The sequence below is a fragment of the Pelodiscus sinensis genome, chromosome 25 (genome assembly GCF_049634645.1).
Source record: "Pelodiscus sinensis isolate JC-2024 chromosome 25, ASM4963464v1, whole genome shotgun sequence".
NCBI classification, from domain to species: Eukaryota; Metazoa; Chordata; order Testudines; family Trionychidae; genus Pelodiscus; species Pelodiscus sinensis.
Genome location: NC_134735.1, coordinates 22,455,669 through 22,471,883, shown reverse-complemented (window position 1 = coordinate 22,471,883; position 16,215 = coordinate 22,455,669). Strand labels below are relative to the sequence as shown.

General features: G+C 61.1%; 1 protein-coding gene across 7 annotated transcripts in view; it reads right to left on the bottom strand.

The window, feature by feature from the left end:
• The window catches only part of SCMH1 (Scm polycomb group protein homolog 1), a 128,640-nt gene that overhangs the window by 12,968 nt on the left and 99,457 nt on the right, over nt 1–16,215 (bottom strand). For 5 of the 7 annotated variants that reach the window (XM_075908619.1, XM_075908622.1, XM_075908624.1 and 2 more), the window contains 2 exons: nt 7,404–7,586; nt 5,394–5,525 (listed from right to left, as the gene is read on the bottom strand). In XM_075908619.1, the coding sequence (XP_075764734.1) occupies nt 5,394–5,525; nt 7,404–7,586 (315 nt within the window). The remainder of the gene's footprint in view (nt 1–5,393; nt 5,526–7,403; nt 7,587–16,215) is intronic. The other 2 variants (XR_012897576.1, XM_075908621.1) reach the window with 2 other exon arrangements.

Here is a 16,215-nt window from a genome sequence, read left to right as displayed (position 1 = left end):
CTCTAAGGTGCCACAGCATCACAGTGGTGACTCATATTTTGTTTGAGGTCCACTCTGAGCCCTAGATCCCTCCCTGCAGGACTCCGTCCTAGACAGTCGCTTCCCATTGTGTGTGCCGATGTCTTTAACCCTCGTGTGAACGGTCTTCTTTCTCAGGGGATGCTGCAAAACAAGTGTCCTGTGCAATGAATAGCGAGGAGCCGCTGAGAAGCGACCCTGCAGGCTTGTCTGAGGCCTTGTGGACCCCACAAAACGAGCTAGGGCTGATGCACCAGGGAGGCAGCTGAGTCTACAGCCAAAGTGCCCTGAGCGCTGGATCCCCTGCACACCAGCGCTCGCTCTGCCGCCCAAACAAAGGCTCCCCTCTTGTAGCGGGAGAGTCCACAGCTGGAAGGCAGAGCAGCAGCGGGTCACCCCCCTGCCTTACGCCCGAGGCGCTGCCGGCTCTGAGCGCTCCGGCTGTGGCCACAGGAACAGCCCAGGGCTGGTCACAGGCTGAGCGAGTGAAAGGAAAGCGACTCGTTCCTGTGCCCTGGGACACAGGCTGGCAGGGAGGAATCTGACAGAGCGACTGGGCAAAGGCCACCTGCCTCTGCAAACGGCCTGCACAGGCTCCGGGAGACCCAAGACGTGAATTTGATTCCAGAGGTTTACACGCTCAGCCATGGCTACCAGAGTGTGCACCCTTCCTGCTAGGCCAACAGTACTGCAGATGTGTTAGTCTAAAGCAGGGGCAAGCAAAATACAGCCCCCGGATCCTCCCCGCCAAGCCCCCGGACCGGCCTGTCAAGCCCCCGGGCCCTCCCAGTCCCCAGCCTGGACGCCAAGCCCCCGGGCCCTCCCAGCCCCCAGCCTGGACGCCAAGCCCCCGGGCCCTCCCAGCCCCCAGCCTGGACGCCAAGCCCCCGGACCCGCCCCGCCAAGCCAAGCCCCCAGCCTGGACGCCAAGCCCCTGGGCCCTCCCAGCCCCCAGCCTGGACGCCAAGCCCCCGGGCCCCCCCAGCCCCCAGCCTGGACGCCAAGCCCCCGGGCCCCCCCAGCCCCCAGCCTGGACGCCAAGCCCCCGGACCCCCCCAGCCCCCAGCCTGGACGCCAAGCCCCCGGGCCCTCCCAGCCCCCAGCCTGGACGCCAAGCCCCCGGGCCCTCCCAGCCCCCAGCCTGGACGCCAAGCCCCCGGGCCCTCCCAGCCCCCAGCCTGGACGCCAAGCCCCCGGGCCCTCCCAGCCCCCAGCCTGGACGCCAAGCCCCCGGGCCCTCCCAGCCCCCAGCCTGGACGCCAAGCCCCCGGGCCCCCCCAGCCCCCAGCCTGGACGCCAAGCCCCCGGGCCCTCCCAGTCCCCAGCCTGGACGCCAAGCCCCCGGGCCCTCCCAGCCCCCAGCCTGGACGCCAAGCCCCCGGGCCCCCCCAGCCCCCAGCCTGGACGCCAAGCCCCCGGACCCGCCCCGCCAAGCCAAGCCCCCAGCCTGGACGCCAAGCCCCCGGACCCGCCCCGCCAAGCCAAGCCCCCAGCCTGGACTGCCGAGCCCCTGGCCCGCCACTGGCCCATGGCCCAAGGGAGCCTCAGGCAGGCTTCCTGTGTGCTGTGCCCCTGCACGCCAGGGCTGGGACTAGCCGACTAGCCGATATGCAAATGCTCATCATGCAGTCAAGTCTACTGGTTATTTCCCGGCCCCCACTGGCTCCCTCTATCCAATGGGAGCTGCCTGGGCTGTGGCTGAGGCACAGGCAGTGCCGGACCCCCCAAGGGGGCGCGGTGCAGAGGTGCCCACGGCCCCGCAGCTGGCGCTTGGTGCAGTGAGCAAGGGTGCGACAGGCAGCGGGCGGGCGGCGTCCCAACCCCCGCCCAAGACCCCGCCCCCACTCCCCCGCATTCCCTCCTGCGCCCCAACCCCCGCCCTAGACCCCGCCCCCACTCCCCCGCATTCCCTCCTGCGCCCCAACCCCCGCCCTAGACCCCGCCCCCACTCCCCCGCATTCCCTCCTGCGCCCCAACCCCCGCCCTAGACCCCGCCCCCACTCCCCCGCATTCCCTCCTGCGCCCCAACCCCCGCCCTAGACCCCGCCCCCACTCCCCCGCATTCCCTCCTGCGCCCCAACCCCCGCCCTAGACCCCGCCCCCACTCCCCCGCATTCCCTCCTGCGCCCCAACCCCCGCCCTAGACCCCGCCCCCACTCCCCCGCATTCCCTCCTGCGCCCCAACCCCCGCCCTAGACCCCGCCCCCACTCCCCCGCATTCCCTCCTGCGCCCCAACCCCCGCCCTAGACCCCGCCCCCACTGCCCCGCATTCCCTCCTGCGCCCCAACCCCCGCCCTAGACCCCGCCCCCACTGCCCCGCATTCCCTCCTGCGCCCCAACCCCCGCCCTAGACCCCGCCCCCACTCCCCCGCATTCCCTCCTGCGCCCCAACCCCCGCCCTAGACCCCGCCCCCACTCCCCCGCATTCCCTCCTGCGCCCCAACCCCCGCCCTAGACCCCGCCCCCACTCCCCCGCATTCCCTCCTGCGCCCCAACCCCCGCCCTAGACCCCGCCCCCACTCCCCCGCATTCCCTCCTGCGCCCCAACCCCCGCCCTAGACCCCGCCCCCACTCCCCCGCATTCCCTCCTGCGCCCCAACCCCCGCCCTAGACCCCGCCCCCACTCCCCCGCATTCCCTCCTGCGCCCCAACCCCCGCCCTAGACCCCGCCCCCACTCCCCCGCATTCCCTCCTGCGCCCCAACCCCCGCCCTAGACCCCGCCCCCACTCCCCCGCATTCCCTCCTGCGCCCCAACCCCCGCCCTAGGCCCCGCCCCCACTCCCCCGCATTCCCTCCTGCGCCCCAAACCCCGCACCCCAACCCCCGCCCCCACTCCCCCGCATTCCCTCCTGCGCCCCAACCCCCGCCCCAGACCCCGCACCCCCAACCCCCGCCCCCCAACCCCTCCCGCATTCTCTCCTGCCCCCCAACCCCCGCCCTAGGCCCCGCCCCCACTCCCCTGCATTCCCTCCTGCGCCCCAAACCCCGCACCCCAACCCCCGCCCCGCATTCTCTCCTGCGCCCCAACCCCCGCCCCAGACCCCGCACCCCCAACCCCCCCCCAACCCCTCCCGCATTCTCTCCTGCCCCCCAACCCCCGCCCTAGGCCCCGCCCCCACTCCCCTGCATTCCCTCCTGCGCCCCAAACCCCGCACCCCAACCCCCGCCCCGCATTCTCTCCTGCGCCCCAACCCCCGCCCCAGACCCCGCACCCCAACCCCCGCCCCCCAACCCCTCCCGCATTCTCTCCTGCCCCCCAACCCCCGCCCTAGGCCCCGCCCCCACTCCCCCGCATTCCCTCCTGCGCCCCAACCCCCGCACCCCAACCCCCGCCCCGCATTCTCTCCTGCGCCCCAACCCCCGCCCCAGACCCCGCACCCCAACCCCCGCCCCGCATTCCCTCCTGCGCCCCAACCCCCGCCCCAGACCCCGCACCCCAACCCCTGCCCCGCATTCTCTCCTGCGCCCCAACCCCCGCCCCAGACCCCGCACCCCAACCCCCGCCCCTCATTCTCTCCTGCGCCCCAACCCCCGCCCCAGACCCTGCACCCCAGACCCCGCACCCCTATTCATTCCACGGAGGAGGGTAGCCCCTGCCCACTTGCCAGACTCTTGCAGTGGCACCATGACAAGTCGCTGCCCCGGGGTCTAGCGGACGCCTACAGGACACTCACTCCATCTCACACAGCCTACCCTGGCCTCCCAGCCCAGCTCTGGGGCAGAAACGAGCCCTCTGGAGACACCTCCCATGGGCGCACGGGGCCTTCGTCAGCCACAGCCAAGAGCTGCTTCAGGCCGAGGGACCCTGCCCTGGGGAAATCCTAGATGAGCTCTAGCGCAGCACGTGGCGCTGGCTGTGGGACCGGAGGGGGGGCAGCAGGGTCCCTTCCTTCTAGCACCAAGTTCACCCGGGGAACTCACTGCAGCAGGCTGCCGTGGAATACCACCCGGGGAACTCACTGCGGCAGGCTGCCCTGGAATACGACCCGGGGAACTCACTGCGGCAGGCTGCCGTGGAATACGACCCGGGGAACTCACTGCGGCAGGCTGCCGTGGAATACCACCCGGGGAACTCTCTGCGGCAGGCTGCCGTGGAATACGACCCGGGGAACTCACTGCAGCAGGCTGCCGTGGAATACGACCCGGGGAACTCACTGCAGCAGGCTGCCGTGGAATACCACCTGGGGAACTCACTGCAGCAGGCTGCCGTGGAATACCACCTGGGGAACTCACTGCAGCAGGCTGCCGTGGAATACCACCCGGGGAACTCACTGCGGCAGGCTGCCGTGGAATACGACCCGGGGAACTCACTGCGGCAGGCTGCCGTGGAATACCACCCGGGGAACTCACTGCGGCAGGCTGCCGTGGAATACGACCCGGGGAACTCACTGCGGCAGGCTGCCATGGAATACCACCCGGGGAACTCACTGCAGCAGGCTGCCGTGGAATACCACCCGGGGAACTCACTGCGGCAGGCTGCTGTGGAATACGACCCGGGGAACTCACTGCGGCAGGCTGCCGTGGAATACGACCCGGGGAACACACTGCAGCAGGCTGCCGTGGAATACCACCCGGGGAACTCACTGCGGCAGGCTGCCGTGGAATACGACCCGGGGAACTCACTGCAGCAGGCTGCCGTGGAATACCACCTGGGGAACTCACTGCGGCAGGCTGCCGTGGAATACGACCCGGGGAACTCACTGCAGCAGGCTGCCGTGGAATACCACCCGGGGAACTCACTGCGGCAGGCTGCCGTGGAATACGACCCGGGGAACACACTGCAGCAGGCTGCCGTGGAATACCACCCGGGGAACTCACTGCGGCAGGCTGCCGTGGAATACGACCCGGGGAACTCACTGCAGCAGGCTGCCGTGGAATACCACCTGGGGAACTCACTGCGGCAGGCTGCCCTGGAATACGACCCAGGGAACTCACTGCAGCAGGCTGCCGTGGAATACCACCCGGGGAACTCACTGCGGCAGGCTGCCGTGGAATACGACCCGGGGAACTCACTGCGGCAGGCTGCCGTGGAATACCACCCGGGGAACTCACTGCGGCAGGCTGCCGTGGAATACGACCCGGGGAACTCACTGCGGCAGGCTGCCGTGGAATACGACCCGGGGAACTCACTGCGGCAGGCTGCCGTGGAATACGACCCGGGGAACTCACTGCGGCAGGCTGCCCTGGAATACGACCCAGGGAACTCACTGCAGCAGGCTGCCGTGGAATACGACACTGTGGCTGGGTTGACTCCAAATGCCTGGAGAGCTGTGACGGTAACATGGCACAAGCTGGCCAAAGCAAGGGGCACAGAGGCTGGCACTGGCCCCGCTGGCCCCAGGCAGGCCGGGTGGGAAGCCATGCTGTGCTCACCTTCCAGAGGGTGACGGTCAGTCTTTGGTAACTTGGGGGAGAGAGGAGCGCTATAGGGAGGGGAGTCCCGGGAGCAGCGCTTTGTACCCCGGCCTGGTCCCTGCAGAGTGCCGTCTAACCAGCCGCTTCTCTCTAGAAAAGAGAACAAGCCCTTAGCAAGGGAGACTTCCTGGAGGGTTCACTCCTGCCTGGCTCCCATGACCCACACAGCACCTCACAGCAGCCTGGCAAACCCCTGGCAGCCATCAGCCTCCCGAGGGCTTTGCGTTGGTTGGCAGCGGTCGGAAACCCCCACCGCTGGTCTCCATCTCAGTCCTGCCCAAGGCCCCTCCCTCCTGCCGGTACGGACACGGAGTCCCCGGCGTCGCTGTTTGGCCCAGCTCTCGCTGGAGCCCAAACCTCAGCAGCCCTGCTCCTCCCCTCCAGCACGGCTCCTTTCGCAGGACTCAGGTCCCTGCAGTGCAGGCGGCCGGCCGGGAGCCTCCAGCAGGACGACCGGTGGGGATTGCAGTGGTGAGCTCAGGCCGCTACCGCCTGCTTCCCCAGGGCCTCCAGGCTGCACTGCCCCCAGGGTGGATTTCGGTAGCTTCCTTGTTATCTGCTGGGCCTGCCCTCCCGCCACTCAAGGCTTGTTTCTGCTCCTCTGCTTTCACCAGTGTCCGCTGCCCTCCCCTGGGTGAGTTCTGCCCCAGGATGCTGACGTGCCCGGGCCCCACGCCGACGGCCCCAGTCTGGAGCTAGAGGAGCTCGTGTCCCCTGCTCCGCTACGCCCGGGGTCACTAGCTGCAGCCTCGAGCACGTATTTGATTTTGCCCTGCAAATCTCTCCATGGCCCTGCCCTCCCTCCCTCCTCCACAGCCTTCCCGCCCCCTCCGGGATGGAAACCCTCCCGAACCACCCCCGGGAGCTCCACCGGCTCCGCCACACGGGAGCCCGTTACCCATCCCTGCACGGAGCCACTCGGGCTCCTGGGAAGTGGGCGGGGGGCACAGCAGCTGGCAGGCCGGGGGGCCCTGCGCAGCGAGTTCACCAGCTCTGCCCTGGGGCCTGCGCTGCACCCGCCTGCCAGGGCCAGCCTGGGCGCTCTGGCGAGTCTGAGTTCCCGGCTGTGGCCGAGCTGGGTCAGGGGGGCCCTTTAGCAAGTTGGAGAGACAGCGCTGGAGAGACAGCGTTCCTCTGCCATGCCCTGGGCGGGAGTCCAGCCGCCCGCCTGGGCTCTCTGCTGCTGGGGCGCTGCGCAGGCCCGCTGGGACGCCGTTTGCCCTCAGCAGCTGCCGAGGTATGTGGCAACCTAGCGACGGCTGCACAGCGGCCTGAGCCTGCACGCTCAGACAGCGAGAGCACCAGCCATGCCAAGGGAACCCCAGGCCAGCCTGCCAAGACCCCCGCAGTCTGGCGCCCAGGCCCCGGGTGGTTCCTGCTGGAACCAAGCACCAGGTGCTCTTGCGGTTGGGCCAGGAGTCCCAGCCACGACAGAAAGGACTTAGGGACACTGTCCCCTTCCTGCTCTCCCGGGGGCAGTAGGGAGTGGCGCAGCGAGGGCGGGGCGCGAGGGGAACTCTGCCTGTCACCTCACAGGGCCAGGGCCCAACGGGGCCGTGGATTCGCTTCCAGAGTCCGTTAGGGAAAGCTGCTTCTAGGAGTCTCACCACGGCATTGCTCGCAGGCAGCGATGGGCTCTGCGGCTACAGCGCTTCCTTAGCACCAGGCCTTTGCCAGCGCCCGTACAGCAAGCCCCAAAGGAAAATCGCTTCAGTCAGGACCCGCGAGCAATTCGTAAAAGCCACTATCCCTAACGGACTCTCCCGCAGCCCCGCTGGGCCCGGGCCCTGGCCCTGTGGGCTGACATTGCTGGCACGAAGGGAATCGGCGGCACTGCCCCGGGGGGAGGGTGACACAAACAGGCCTCTGCTGGCCACACGCTGCCAGCTCGTAGCTGGAGGGGAAAGTCTGGTTAGGGTGCGGTGCTTCGAGGGGCACCGGAAGGCCCCGCCCAGCCCCAGCTCCTACCTGGTAGGTACCTGTCGTGGCTGTACTCGTGGGGGTGCTGCATGTGGCTCTGGGTGAAAGGCTGGTTCCCAAAGAGGTTCTCGCTGTGCAGGTTGTGGCACAGTTTCTCCAAGAAGCGCAGGACGTAGGTGATGCTGTTTACTGCCGGCAGGTTCAGAGTGTGCTGTTCCCGGTCAAACACGGCTGGGGACAGAGACAGAGACAAACCCGTAGAGCCCAGGCTGCACAGCAGCTCCGGTGCCGCCACCGCACGTGGCTAACAAAAGCAACCAAGAGCCACTTACTGCGGGGGAGCGCTCCTCTCTGGGACAGGCCAGAACCAGTCTGGGCACCAAGCCTCAGCTGAGAATCGCTTGGGCCTGGAAAGCGTCACTTCCAAGGCAGAGTCTGGGCATGCCAGGACTGGCCTGGGCCCTGGAGAAACACGGCCTCGCAGTGCGTGCTCCTTGCCATGGGCTGGGGAAGGGGCCTGGGCTATTTCAGGGCAAGGGGGTTGCATGAGAAACAACAGAAGTTCCCTCCCTGCCCGCACTCCCCCCCGGTGATCTCTGGGAGAGTCGGGGGGGCAGCCCGGCCTGTGCTTTGGCTCACTGCGGTGGCGACCGGGAGAGCTGTCCCGGGACATTCGCTCTCAAGACACTGTCGGGCGCTGTCACTTGACCCCCCAAGCCCTGGGGCAAAAGAGAAAGCGGAGCGCTCTCCGTGCCCTCCTTGGTCGCCCATCGGGGGGAGGTAGCAGCTTTTCCACGTGTGAGGGGCAGGCAGGGGAAGTGGGAGGCGGGCGCAGCTGACTTTGGGCTTGTCCGCACGGTTTCAGGGCTCTGTGAATTCTGGGATTTTTCTCGGGTACGCTCTGGGTTGTCTGCCGTAGGGCACTGGGGTCCCAGCAACAAATTCCCACGACTCCTCTCATCACCCCAGGAGTCGGTGCCATTTTCAACCCGCTGTCGCCGGCACGGAAGGACATGGCTGTGCCCTGCGGGCCAGGCTGCCACGCAGGCATCTGCGATCGCACATCCGGGCACTGCCATGCTGCGGAGCCAGTTTTCCCGGGGCTCTGCCTGGAGAGGGAAGGACGAGGCTCCAGGCCTGGGGTGACCCGCAGCAGAGGCAGAACTTCTGGGGGATGATGGGCTCATCCTGAGACAGCTGCGAGGAACCGGCAGCTGCAGGGGCATCGTGCCAACAGGCGTGCGGCCTGAGTGTGGAGAGGAGCGTGTCCAGCAGCACCCTCGACTGGGACCAGGCCAGACTGACCACTTGGCTGCTGGGGGAGCAGCTCCCAGGGAGGTGTGCGCTGGCACCGGGGTCACACTGCCCGGCCATGCTGATGGATTTGCATGGCCAAGGTTCCTGAATTGTTCAGGCCTCTGCCACATGCTTATTCTCTGCACCCTTCCCAGGCCTCAGAGCTACCCTCAAGCCAGGACCCTGCCCCCTGGTGCTCCTAGGCCTGGCTGAGCCCCACGGCCGGTTCGCCGATGCTAAGGGGTGTTCTGGAGATCCCACGAGCCCAGCAAATGTGCTACGGACAGCACTGGCGCAGCAATTCCCCGTCGGCACGGGCGCCGCAGCTCCCCAGGCTCACTGGAGACCTGGGCAGGCACAGGGAACGGTTCCAGCAGCCACATGACACTGAGTACGGGCGGGAAAGGCTGAAAAGGAGAAGGTGTCTCATGACAAAGTGGGAGGCTCTGGGCACAGCTGCTTCAGGATCGCTGCAGGGAAAGAGCCCTGCCCAGGGCGGGGGAGGGAGAATCCTAGAACCGGAAGGAACCTGGGGAGGACGTCAAGCCCAGGCCCTGCCCGCACAGCAGGACCAAGCACTGCAGGAGAAAGAAGGAGCCTGAGGCATGGGCCTGGTGCTTGAATTAGTCAGCAGGAGTTACACTCTGAGGAACAGACAGGCCGTGCCAAAAGCAGATGTCTGCCAGCACAGACGAAAGCGCGTGCGATGCATAAATACCTTCCACCAGGACAGCAGAAGCACAGCCCAACCGAGTACATAATAAAAGAGTTCAAACCATGACAGTACAAGCACGACAACGGCGTGACGTAGTGGGGGTGCCTTGCTGGCTGCTGGGCTTGGGCTGTGAGTGACCCCCACTGGCTGCAGCACGGCCCAGCAGGGCAGGGGATGAGTCATCATGCAAGGGGGCTCCGGACCTGTCTGACCAGTGATCTCCCAGGGAGCGGAACAATGGGAAGAAGGGGAGTGGAGCCCTGGCTGGGGGCAGGGCTGGAAGGGAGGGAGTTAGTTTCTGTCTGGGAGCATGGAGGAGACAGCCTAGCGCAGTGGTCTCCAGCCTTTTTACACCCAAGATCACTTTTTAAATCTCCGAACAGGTGAAGATCTACCGCCCCGCCCCTTCCTTGAAGCCCCGCCCCTTCCTTGAAGCCCCGCCCTCTCTATTCTCCTCCTGTCCATCACTTGCTATCCCCAGCCCTTACTTTCATACTCTGATAAAGAGTTTATTTTTAAATTATGCGATGTATAAAATTAAAGTAACGTGTTTATAATTATGAAATAAATGGTCTGGTTTTTATTCATGCTATTTAAATCTAAAATGAAGCATTTATAATTATACATTTTGTGGGGACAGAGTTCTGTGGCTGGGGACAGGGGAGTGGGGACAGCGTTCTGTGGCAGGGGAGTGGGGTGCCAGTGGAGGCAGAGAGTCCCCTGTATCTGCCTCCTCCCAGGATTCCCCCACCCCGAGGGAAACCAGCGCGTGCCTGCCCCAGGGGCCGACACTCCCCCCCGGCGCAGGGAAACCCCACGCGCACCTGCCCTGGGGCTGACTCACCCCTCCTCTGCCGTGCAGGGAGTCGATGCTCCCTCCCTCAGTACACCCAGCAGAGCAGCTAGCGCTACTTCTGGAATCGCTGGAAGTGGTGCTAAGCTGCGGGACTTCTGTCCATCCCCGGGAAGCCGACACTACCTCCATTTTCATTTGAGGTAGGTAGTGGGACTTCTCGGGAGTGGGAGGGAATGGGGGCGGGGCGGACAGGACGCCTCGCGATCGTCTGGTCGAGGCCTCGCGATCGACCAGTTGATCGTGATCAACCTGTTGGTGATCACGGGCCTAGGGAAAGGGGCTGGAATTTAGGGGCCAGTCTCCCCCATCTCAAGGGGGGCTGAGGCATCCTAGGCCTGCCCTGGAATTAGACTACATCTGTGCTGTATCCTGGAGAATCGATAAACTCCCTCTATTCTACTGGCAAGGGGAATCTGTCCGTACCATTACGGGGGTGCAGGAGACGGGAAAACCCCAACATGCTGTCACAAACGGGCAGTGACTAGGAATGCTCTGGAGGAAAGTACCGGGGGGTACTAAGCGTGTCATTAATGCGTAGGATGATACGTACAGCGTGTATCCTAGATTGTTTATAAATCTTGGGGTACCTCCACGTAACATTTTGACCAGCCTAGGGGCCAACAGTGAAATCCATACTATGAATTAAGCCATGTCTATTGTTAAAGGTACAAACACGTAGGGGCTTGGAGGCCATTTAATTACGATGACTATTAATACACTTCGTTCAACAATAAATCTGACTCAGGTGCCTTTGTATTTTATTTGCGTCTGTGGTCTTTGGGGGCTCTCGTGAAATCTACTACGCTAGCTTCCGGTGTAAATACTAAATACTGTGTAAGTGCTTTCTGTGTACTAAAGAAACATAAAAAGGCACGCAGCCGAACATTTATTGTCACGAACAAAGCAAAACACCTATCAAAATGCCACACCAGTAACCCTTAAACTTACCGCATTGCTGTCCTAACCTACAAATGCCATCTAGCACTCCCGGACAGGTGTCTGTCTAACCTGTTCATCAATATCTCCAGTGATGGAAATTCTATAACCCTCCAGGCAATTTATTCCAGTGTTTGACCACCCTGGCAGTTAGGAAGTTTGTCTTAATGTCCAACCTAAACCAGAACTAGACACAGGACTTCAACTGAGCTAACCAGCGCAGAGCAGAGCGGGAGAATGACTCCTCGTGTCTTGCTCAACACTCCTGTTAATACTGCCCAGAATGAGATTTGCTTTTTTTGTAACAGTGTCACAGATGGTATGTCTAGACTACACCTCCATGACGACAGAGAGATGTAGATTAGGCATGTCGAAATTGCTAATGAAGGAGGGATTTAAATATCCCGCACTTCATTAGCATAAACATGGCTGCCACTTTTTTTCAAAACGGAGCTTTTTCAAACCTCCCCCCCCCCCCCAGCAGTCTAGATGGAGATCTTTTGAAAAAGAAACCCTTTTTCGAAAGACCCCGTATTCCTCAAAAAATGAGGTTACAGGATCTTTCGAAAAAGGGTTTATTTTTTGAAAGATCCCCGTCTAGACTGCCGTTTCTTTTCGAAAAAGCTCCGTTTTGAAAAAAAGCAGTGGCTATATTTATGCTAGTGAAGCACGGGATATTTAAATCCCAACTTCATTAGCAATTACAACTTGCCTAATCTACATATCTCTGTCGACAGAGAGGTGTAGGCTAGACACAGCCAGACTGTCAGACAATTAAGAACAGCCACTACCAACTGTGCAAATTGTCATGGCCACAAGGTCAGAGGATGCCTTCGGCTCCTGCTTTAATACTAGGGGTACGTCTAGACTACAGGCCTCTGTCGACAGAGGCTTTGTCAACAGACACTGTCGACAAAGAGCGTCTAGACTACAGCCAGTTCTGTCGACAAAGCAAGCTACTTTTTCGACAGAGTCCAGACGCTCTCTTTTGACAAAGCACAGTGTGGCTGCAATAGCCTCTATTGGCGACAGAACTGTTGACAAAAGGCGTTATTCCTCGTAGAACGAGGTTTACCACCATTGACAAAACTGCCGCGTTCTGTCGACTTACTGTAGACAGAACTCAGCGTTAGTGTAGACACAGGTATAGTTTTGTCAACAAAAGTCCACTTTTGTCGCCAAACCCTGTAGTCTAGACATACCCTAGGAGCTGAAATGTTGCAATGAAATTTGAATGCGCAATGGAGCAGGGTTTTGTTACTCTGTACGGACTTGTGAAAAAAGATTATTTTGCTGTTTGAATACTTTGGGCTATAGGCTTGTGAAAGGGCATTTTATTTCGTACCTGGGAGAGGTGGTATTTTAAGAAAGTTTATTGAACTTTTGTCAAAAATCACGTACTGGATGTCAAATAACGCAAACGTTTATTGCTCAGATCTGCGTCTCCACTGTAACCCAGCACAGGGCAGAACAATGTGACCGTGTAGATGCAGACAGATGTACGGCGTGCACACGTGAGAGCTGCACGAGCCACAAGCACACGTGCGGGGGCATTTCTGCTCTGGCATGTAGAGTTTGTCATGTGGGGGCCAAGGATGGTTCCAAATACTTGCTGATTTCCAGCTGGGAAATGCCTGTAGCTGGACTTTGGGAAGGGTACTGCTGCTCCCCGTGGACTGCAGGGGTGGGGTGGCAGCAGCCGATCACGGTGCCATCGTGTTCTCTTAAAGCCTGTTCTTGCGCGAGTTCCAGGGCTGCCTCTGAGTGTTCTCTGGCCTCTCCCTTGGCACAGAGAACTTCGTCCCCACCCTTCGGCGCAACACTGTCCTGGGGTCTCACACATGCTCTTTGGCCTGCTTGCCCCAGAGATTAGTCGGGCTTCGGACGCTGCTGACAGGCCTGTTTGCGGAGGCTGGAGGGGGTCAGGTGCAGAATCTGGGAAGCAGGAAAAGCCCAGTTGCTGTAGGTGCCATAGCGACCAGACTCACCACGGTGCACTGCTGCTTCCCCTCAGCTGGGGACCCCTTGGAGGGGGCCGGAGTTTCACTGGGCGCCCTTGCCCACAGCTCCGTGTGGGGCTTTGCCCAAGAGAGGGTCGGGAGGTTGGCCTGGGCTGGTGCCTCGCACCCTGCAGCAGGCCAAGCTCAGAGGGTGTGACCTCCCCCCAGGCCCAGGGCAGAGAAGGGCCTTGCTCAGAAAGGTCACGGGAGTTGAATTCTCAGGAGCCAACAGGGGAGTCTGCCTGGGAAACGTCTGAGCGGAGCTCAGGTAAGTGTGGCTTTTGGGAGGCTGTGTTGGGAGCTGGGGGGTGAGTATCCAGGTGTCTGTCTGTCTGTCTGTGAGCATTCCTCTGACTGTGCGTCTGGCGGTGTGAAAAGTCGGAAAAGCGGGACTTGGGAGTGCTTGTTCCAGGTGGGCCTTCGGGGGCTGACTGGATCAGAGGCAAGGCCTAGCCTCAGCCTTGTAACTAGGCAGCCAGAGCGAACGCAGTGAGCAGGGCAGCAGCCAACAGGGGAGTTTCCCTGGGAGTTCACGTCCTGGGGGGGAGCCCTGTGGTGTTTGGTCTTTTCCTTGCATTTTGTTTCTCTTCTGCCCTTCAAGGAGGCATTTACTAACAACCGAGGAATCTCTCCGAGGGAAGGCAGGGGTGGATGGCGATGGCTCTGCTGCTACCTCCCAGCATGGGCCATGTTTGGCTTCCTCCCGGAAGACAGAAGGGATTTCACCTGCACTAAGTGCAAGCTGGTTGCCATTTTGGAAGAAAAAATGAGAGGACTTGAGGCCCAAGTATCGACCCTCCGTTCCATCAGAGAGGATGAATGCTCCCTCGATAGGAGGCAGTGTTTCATCCTGCAAGCACGGCAGGCTGAAGAGCCAGTCAGGGCAGTACAGGACAAGAAAGAGAACTGGCAACATGTAACCTCTAGGAGAAAAAGGCCAACTCAGGTACCCCCCGTTCCACTAGACATAGAAACCACTTTCAGGCTCTCTGCACAGGCACTGTGGTGGAGAATGCTTTGGCAGGGACCTCTCAGGGAGGAGATCAGGAGACCTCTGTGATGGCGCGTTGGGGGTCCCCCGTCTCCTGCACCCCGAAATGGCACAAACAGACTGCACCAGCCGGTGGAATAGAGGAAGTTTATTGCCTCTCCAGGATACAGCACAGCACAGATGGAGTCTGGTCACAGAGCTGGGCTAGGATGCCTCAGGCCCCCTTGAGATGGGGGAGACTGGGCCCCTAAACTCCAGCCCCTTTCCCTAGGCTGTCTCCTCCATGCTCCCAGACAGCCACTAACCAACACTCTTCCAGCCCTGCCCCCCAGCCAGGGCAGCATTCCACCTTCCTTTGTTCCTCTCCATGGGGGGTGTCTGGCCACTGGTTTGCATAGTGACTCATCCTGTTTTGCTGGGTCGTGGTACCCACAGCAGCCAGTGGGGGTTACCCCAGAGCCAGCAGCATAGAAACCAGCCAGGTCCTCCCACTACGTCACAACCTCATCTACTGGAAGGCATGGGACGCGTAGTCCTAGGAATGGGGGTTCCACGACCATCCCTCCCAAAAGAGAAGACGACGGGTGGTGGTGTTTGGGGACTCCCTCCTAAGAGGGATTAAGTCATCCATCTGCCGTCCAGACCTGCAATCTCGAGAAGGGTGCTGCTTACCGAGAGCTCGCATTCAGGATGTGACCGAGAGTCTCCCAAAAGCGATTAAAGCTTCGGATCGCTACCCCTTCCTGCTTCTCCATGTAGGAACAAACGATACAGCCAAGAATGACCTTGAGCAGGTCACAGCAGATTAGCGCTGGGAAGAAGGATCAAGGAATTTGAAGCTCAAGTGGGGTTCTCGTCCATCCTCCCTGTTGAATGAAAAGGTCCAGGCAGGGATCATCAAATCGAGGAAGTAAATGCGTGGTTGCGCAGGTGGTATCGGAGAGAGGGCTTTGGTTTCTTCCACCATGGGATTCTGTTCTGGGCACAAGGATTGCTAGGATGAAATGGGATCCACCTAGCCTAGAGAGGAAAGAGCATCTTCGCGGGCAGGCTTGCAAACCTAGTGAGGAGGCTTTCAACTAGGCTTGTTGGGGGACGGTGACCTAAGCCCTGAGGTAAGTGAGGAAGTCGGATACCGGGAAGAAACACAAGGAGGAAAGAGCAACGAGGGAGGACCCAATTCGGATGGAGAAGGTCGGGCAATCTACTAGTTCTCTAAGGTGTTTGTACACAAATGTGAGAAGCCTGGGAAACAAACAGGAAGAATTAGAAGCCCTGGCCCAGTTAAAGAACTATGAGTTGATTGGAATAACGGAGACTTGGTGGGACGACTCGCATGACTGGAGCGCTGGCATGGAAGGGAGAACAGGCAGGGAGAAAAGGAGGAGGAGTTGCACTGTATGTAAGAGAGCAGTGTGATTGCTCGGAGCTCCAGCATATAGAGGGAGAAAAACCTGTTGAGAGTCTATGGGTAAAGCTTAGAAGTGGGAGCAACAGGGGTGATGTTGTGGCTGGTGTCTGCTATAGACCCGCGGATCAGGGGGACGAGGCAGACGAGGCTTTCTTCGGACAACAGAGAGAAGCTTCCAGATCACAGGCCCTGGTTCTCATTGGGGACTTTAATCAGCTGACATCTGTTGGGAGAGCAACACAGCAGTACACAGACAATCCAGGAAGTTTTTGGAGAACATTGGGGATAACTTCCTGGTACAAGTGCTGAAGGATCCGACCAGGGGCCATGCGCAGCTTGACCTGATGCTCACAAACAAGGAGGAACTAGTAGGGGAAGTAGAGGTGGGTGACAACCTGGGAAGCAGTGATCCTGAGATGGTTGATTTCATGATCCTGACCAAAGGAAGAAAGGAGAGTAGCAAAATACACACCCTGGACTTCAGAAACGCAGAAAAGAAGCCTTATTAAAGGCACAGGAAGAAACCATCCCGATGCGCAGTAAGAAAAGCAAATATGGTAGGCAACCAGATTGGCTTACCGGGGAAATCCTTGGGGAACTTAAACACAAAAAGGAAGCTTACAAGCTCGAGAATGCAGGGGAGTAATCAGGAAGG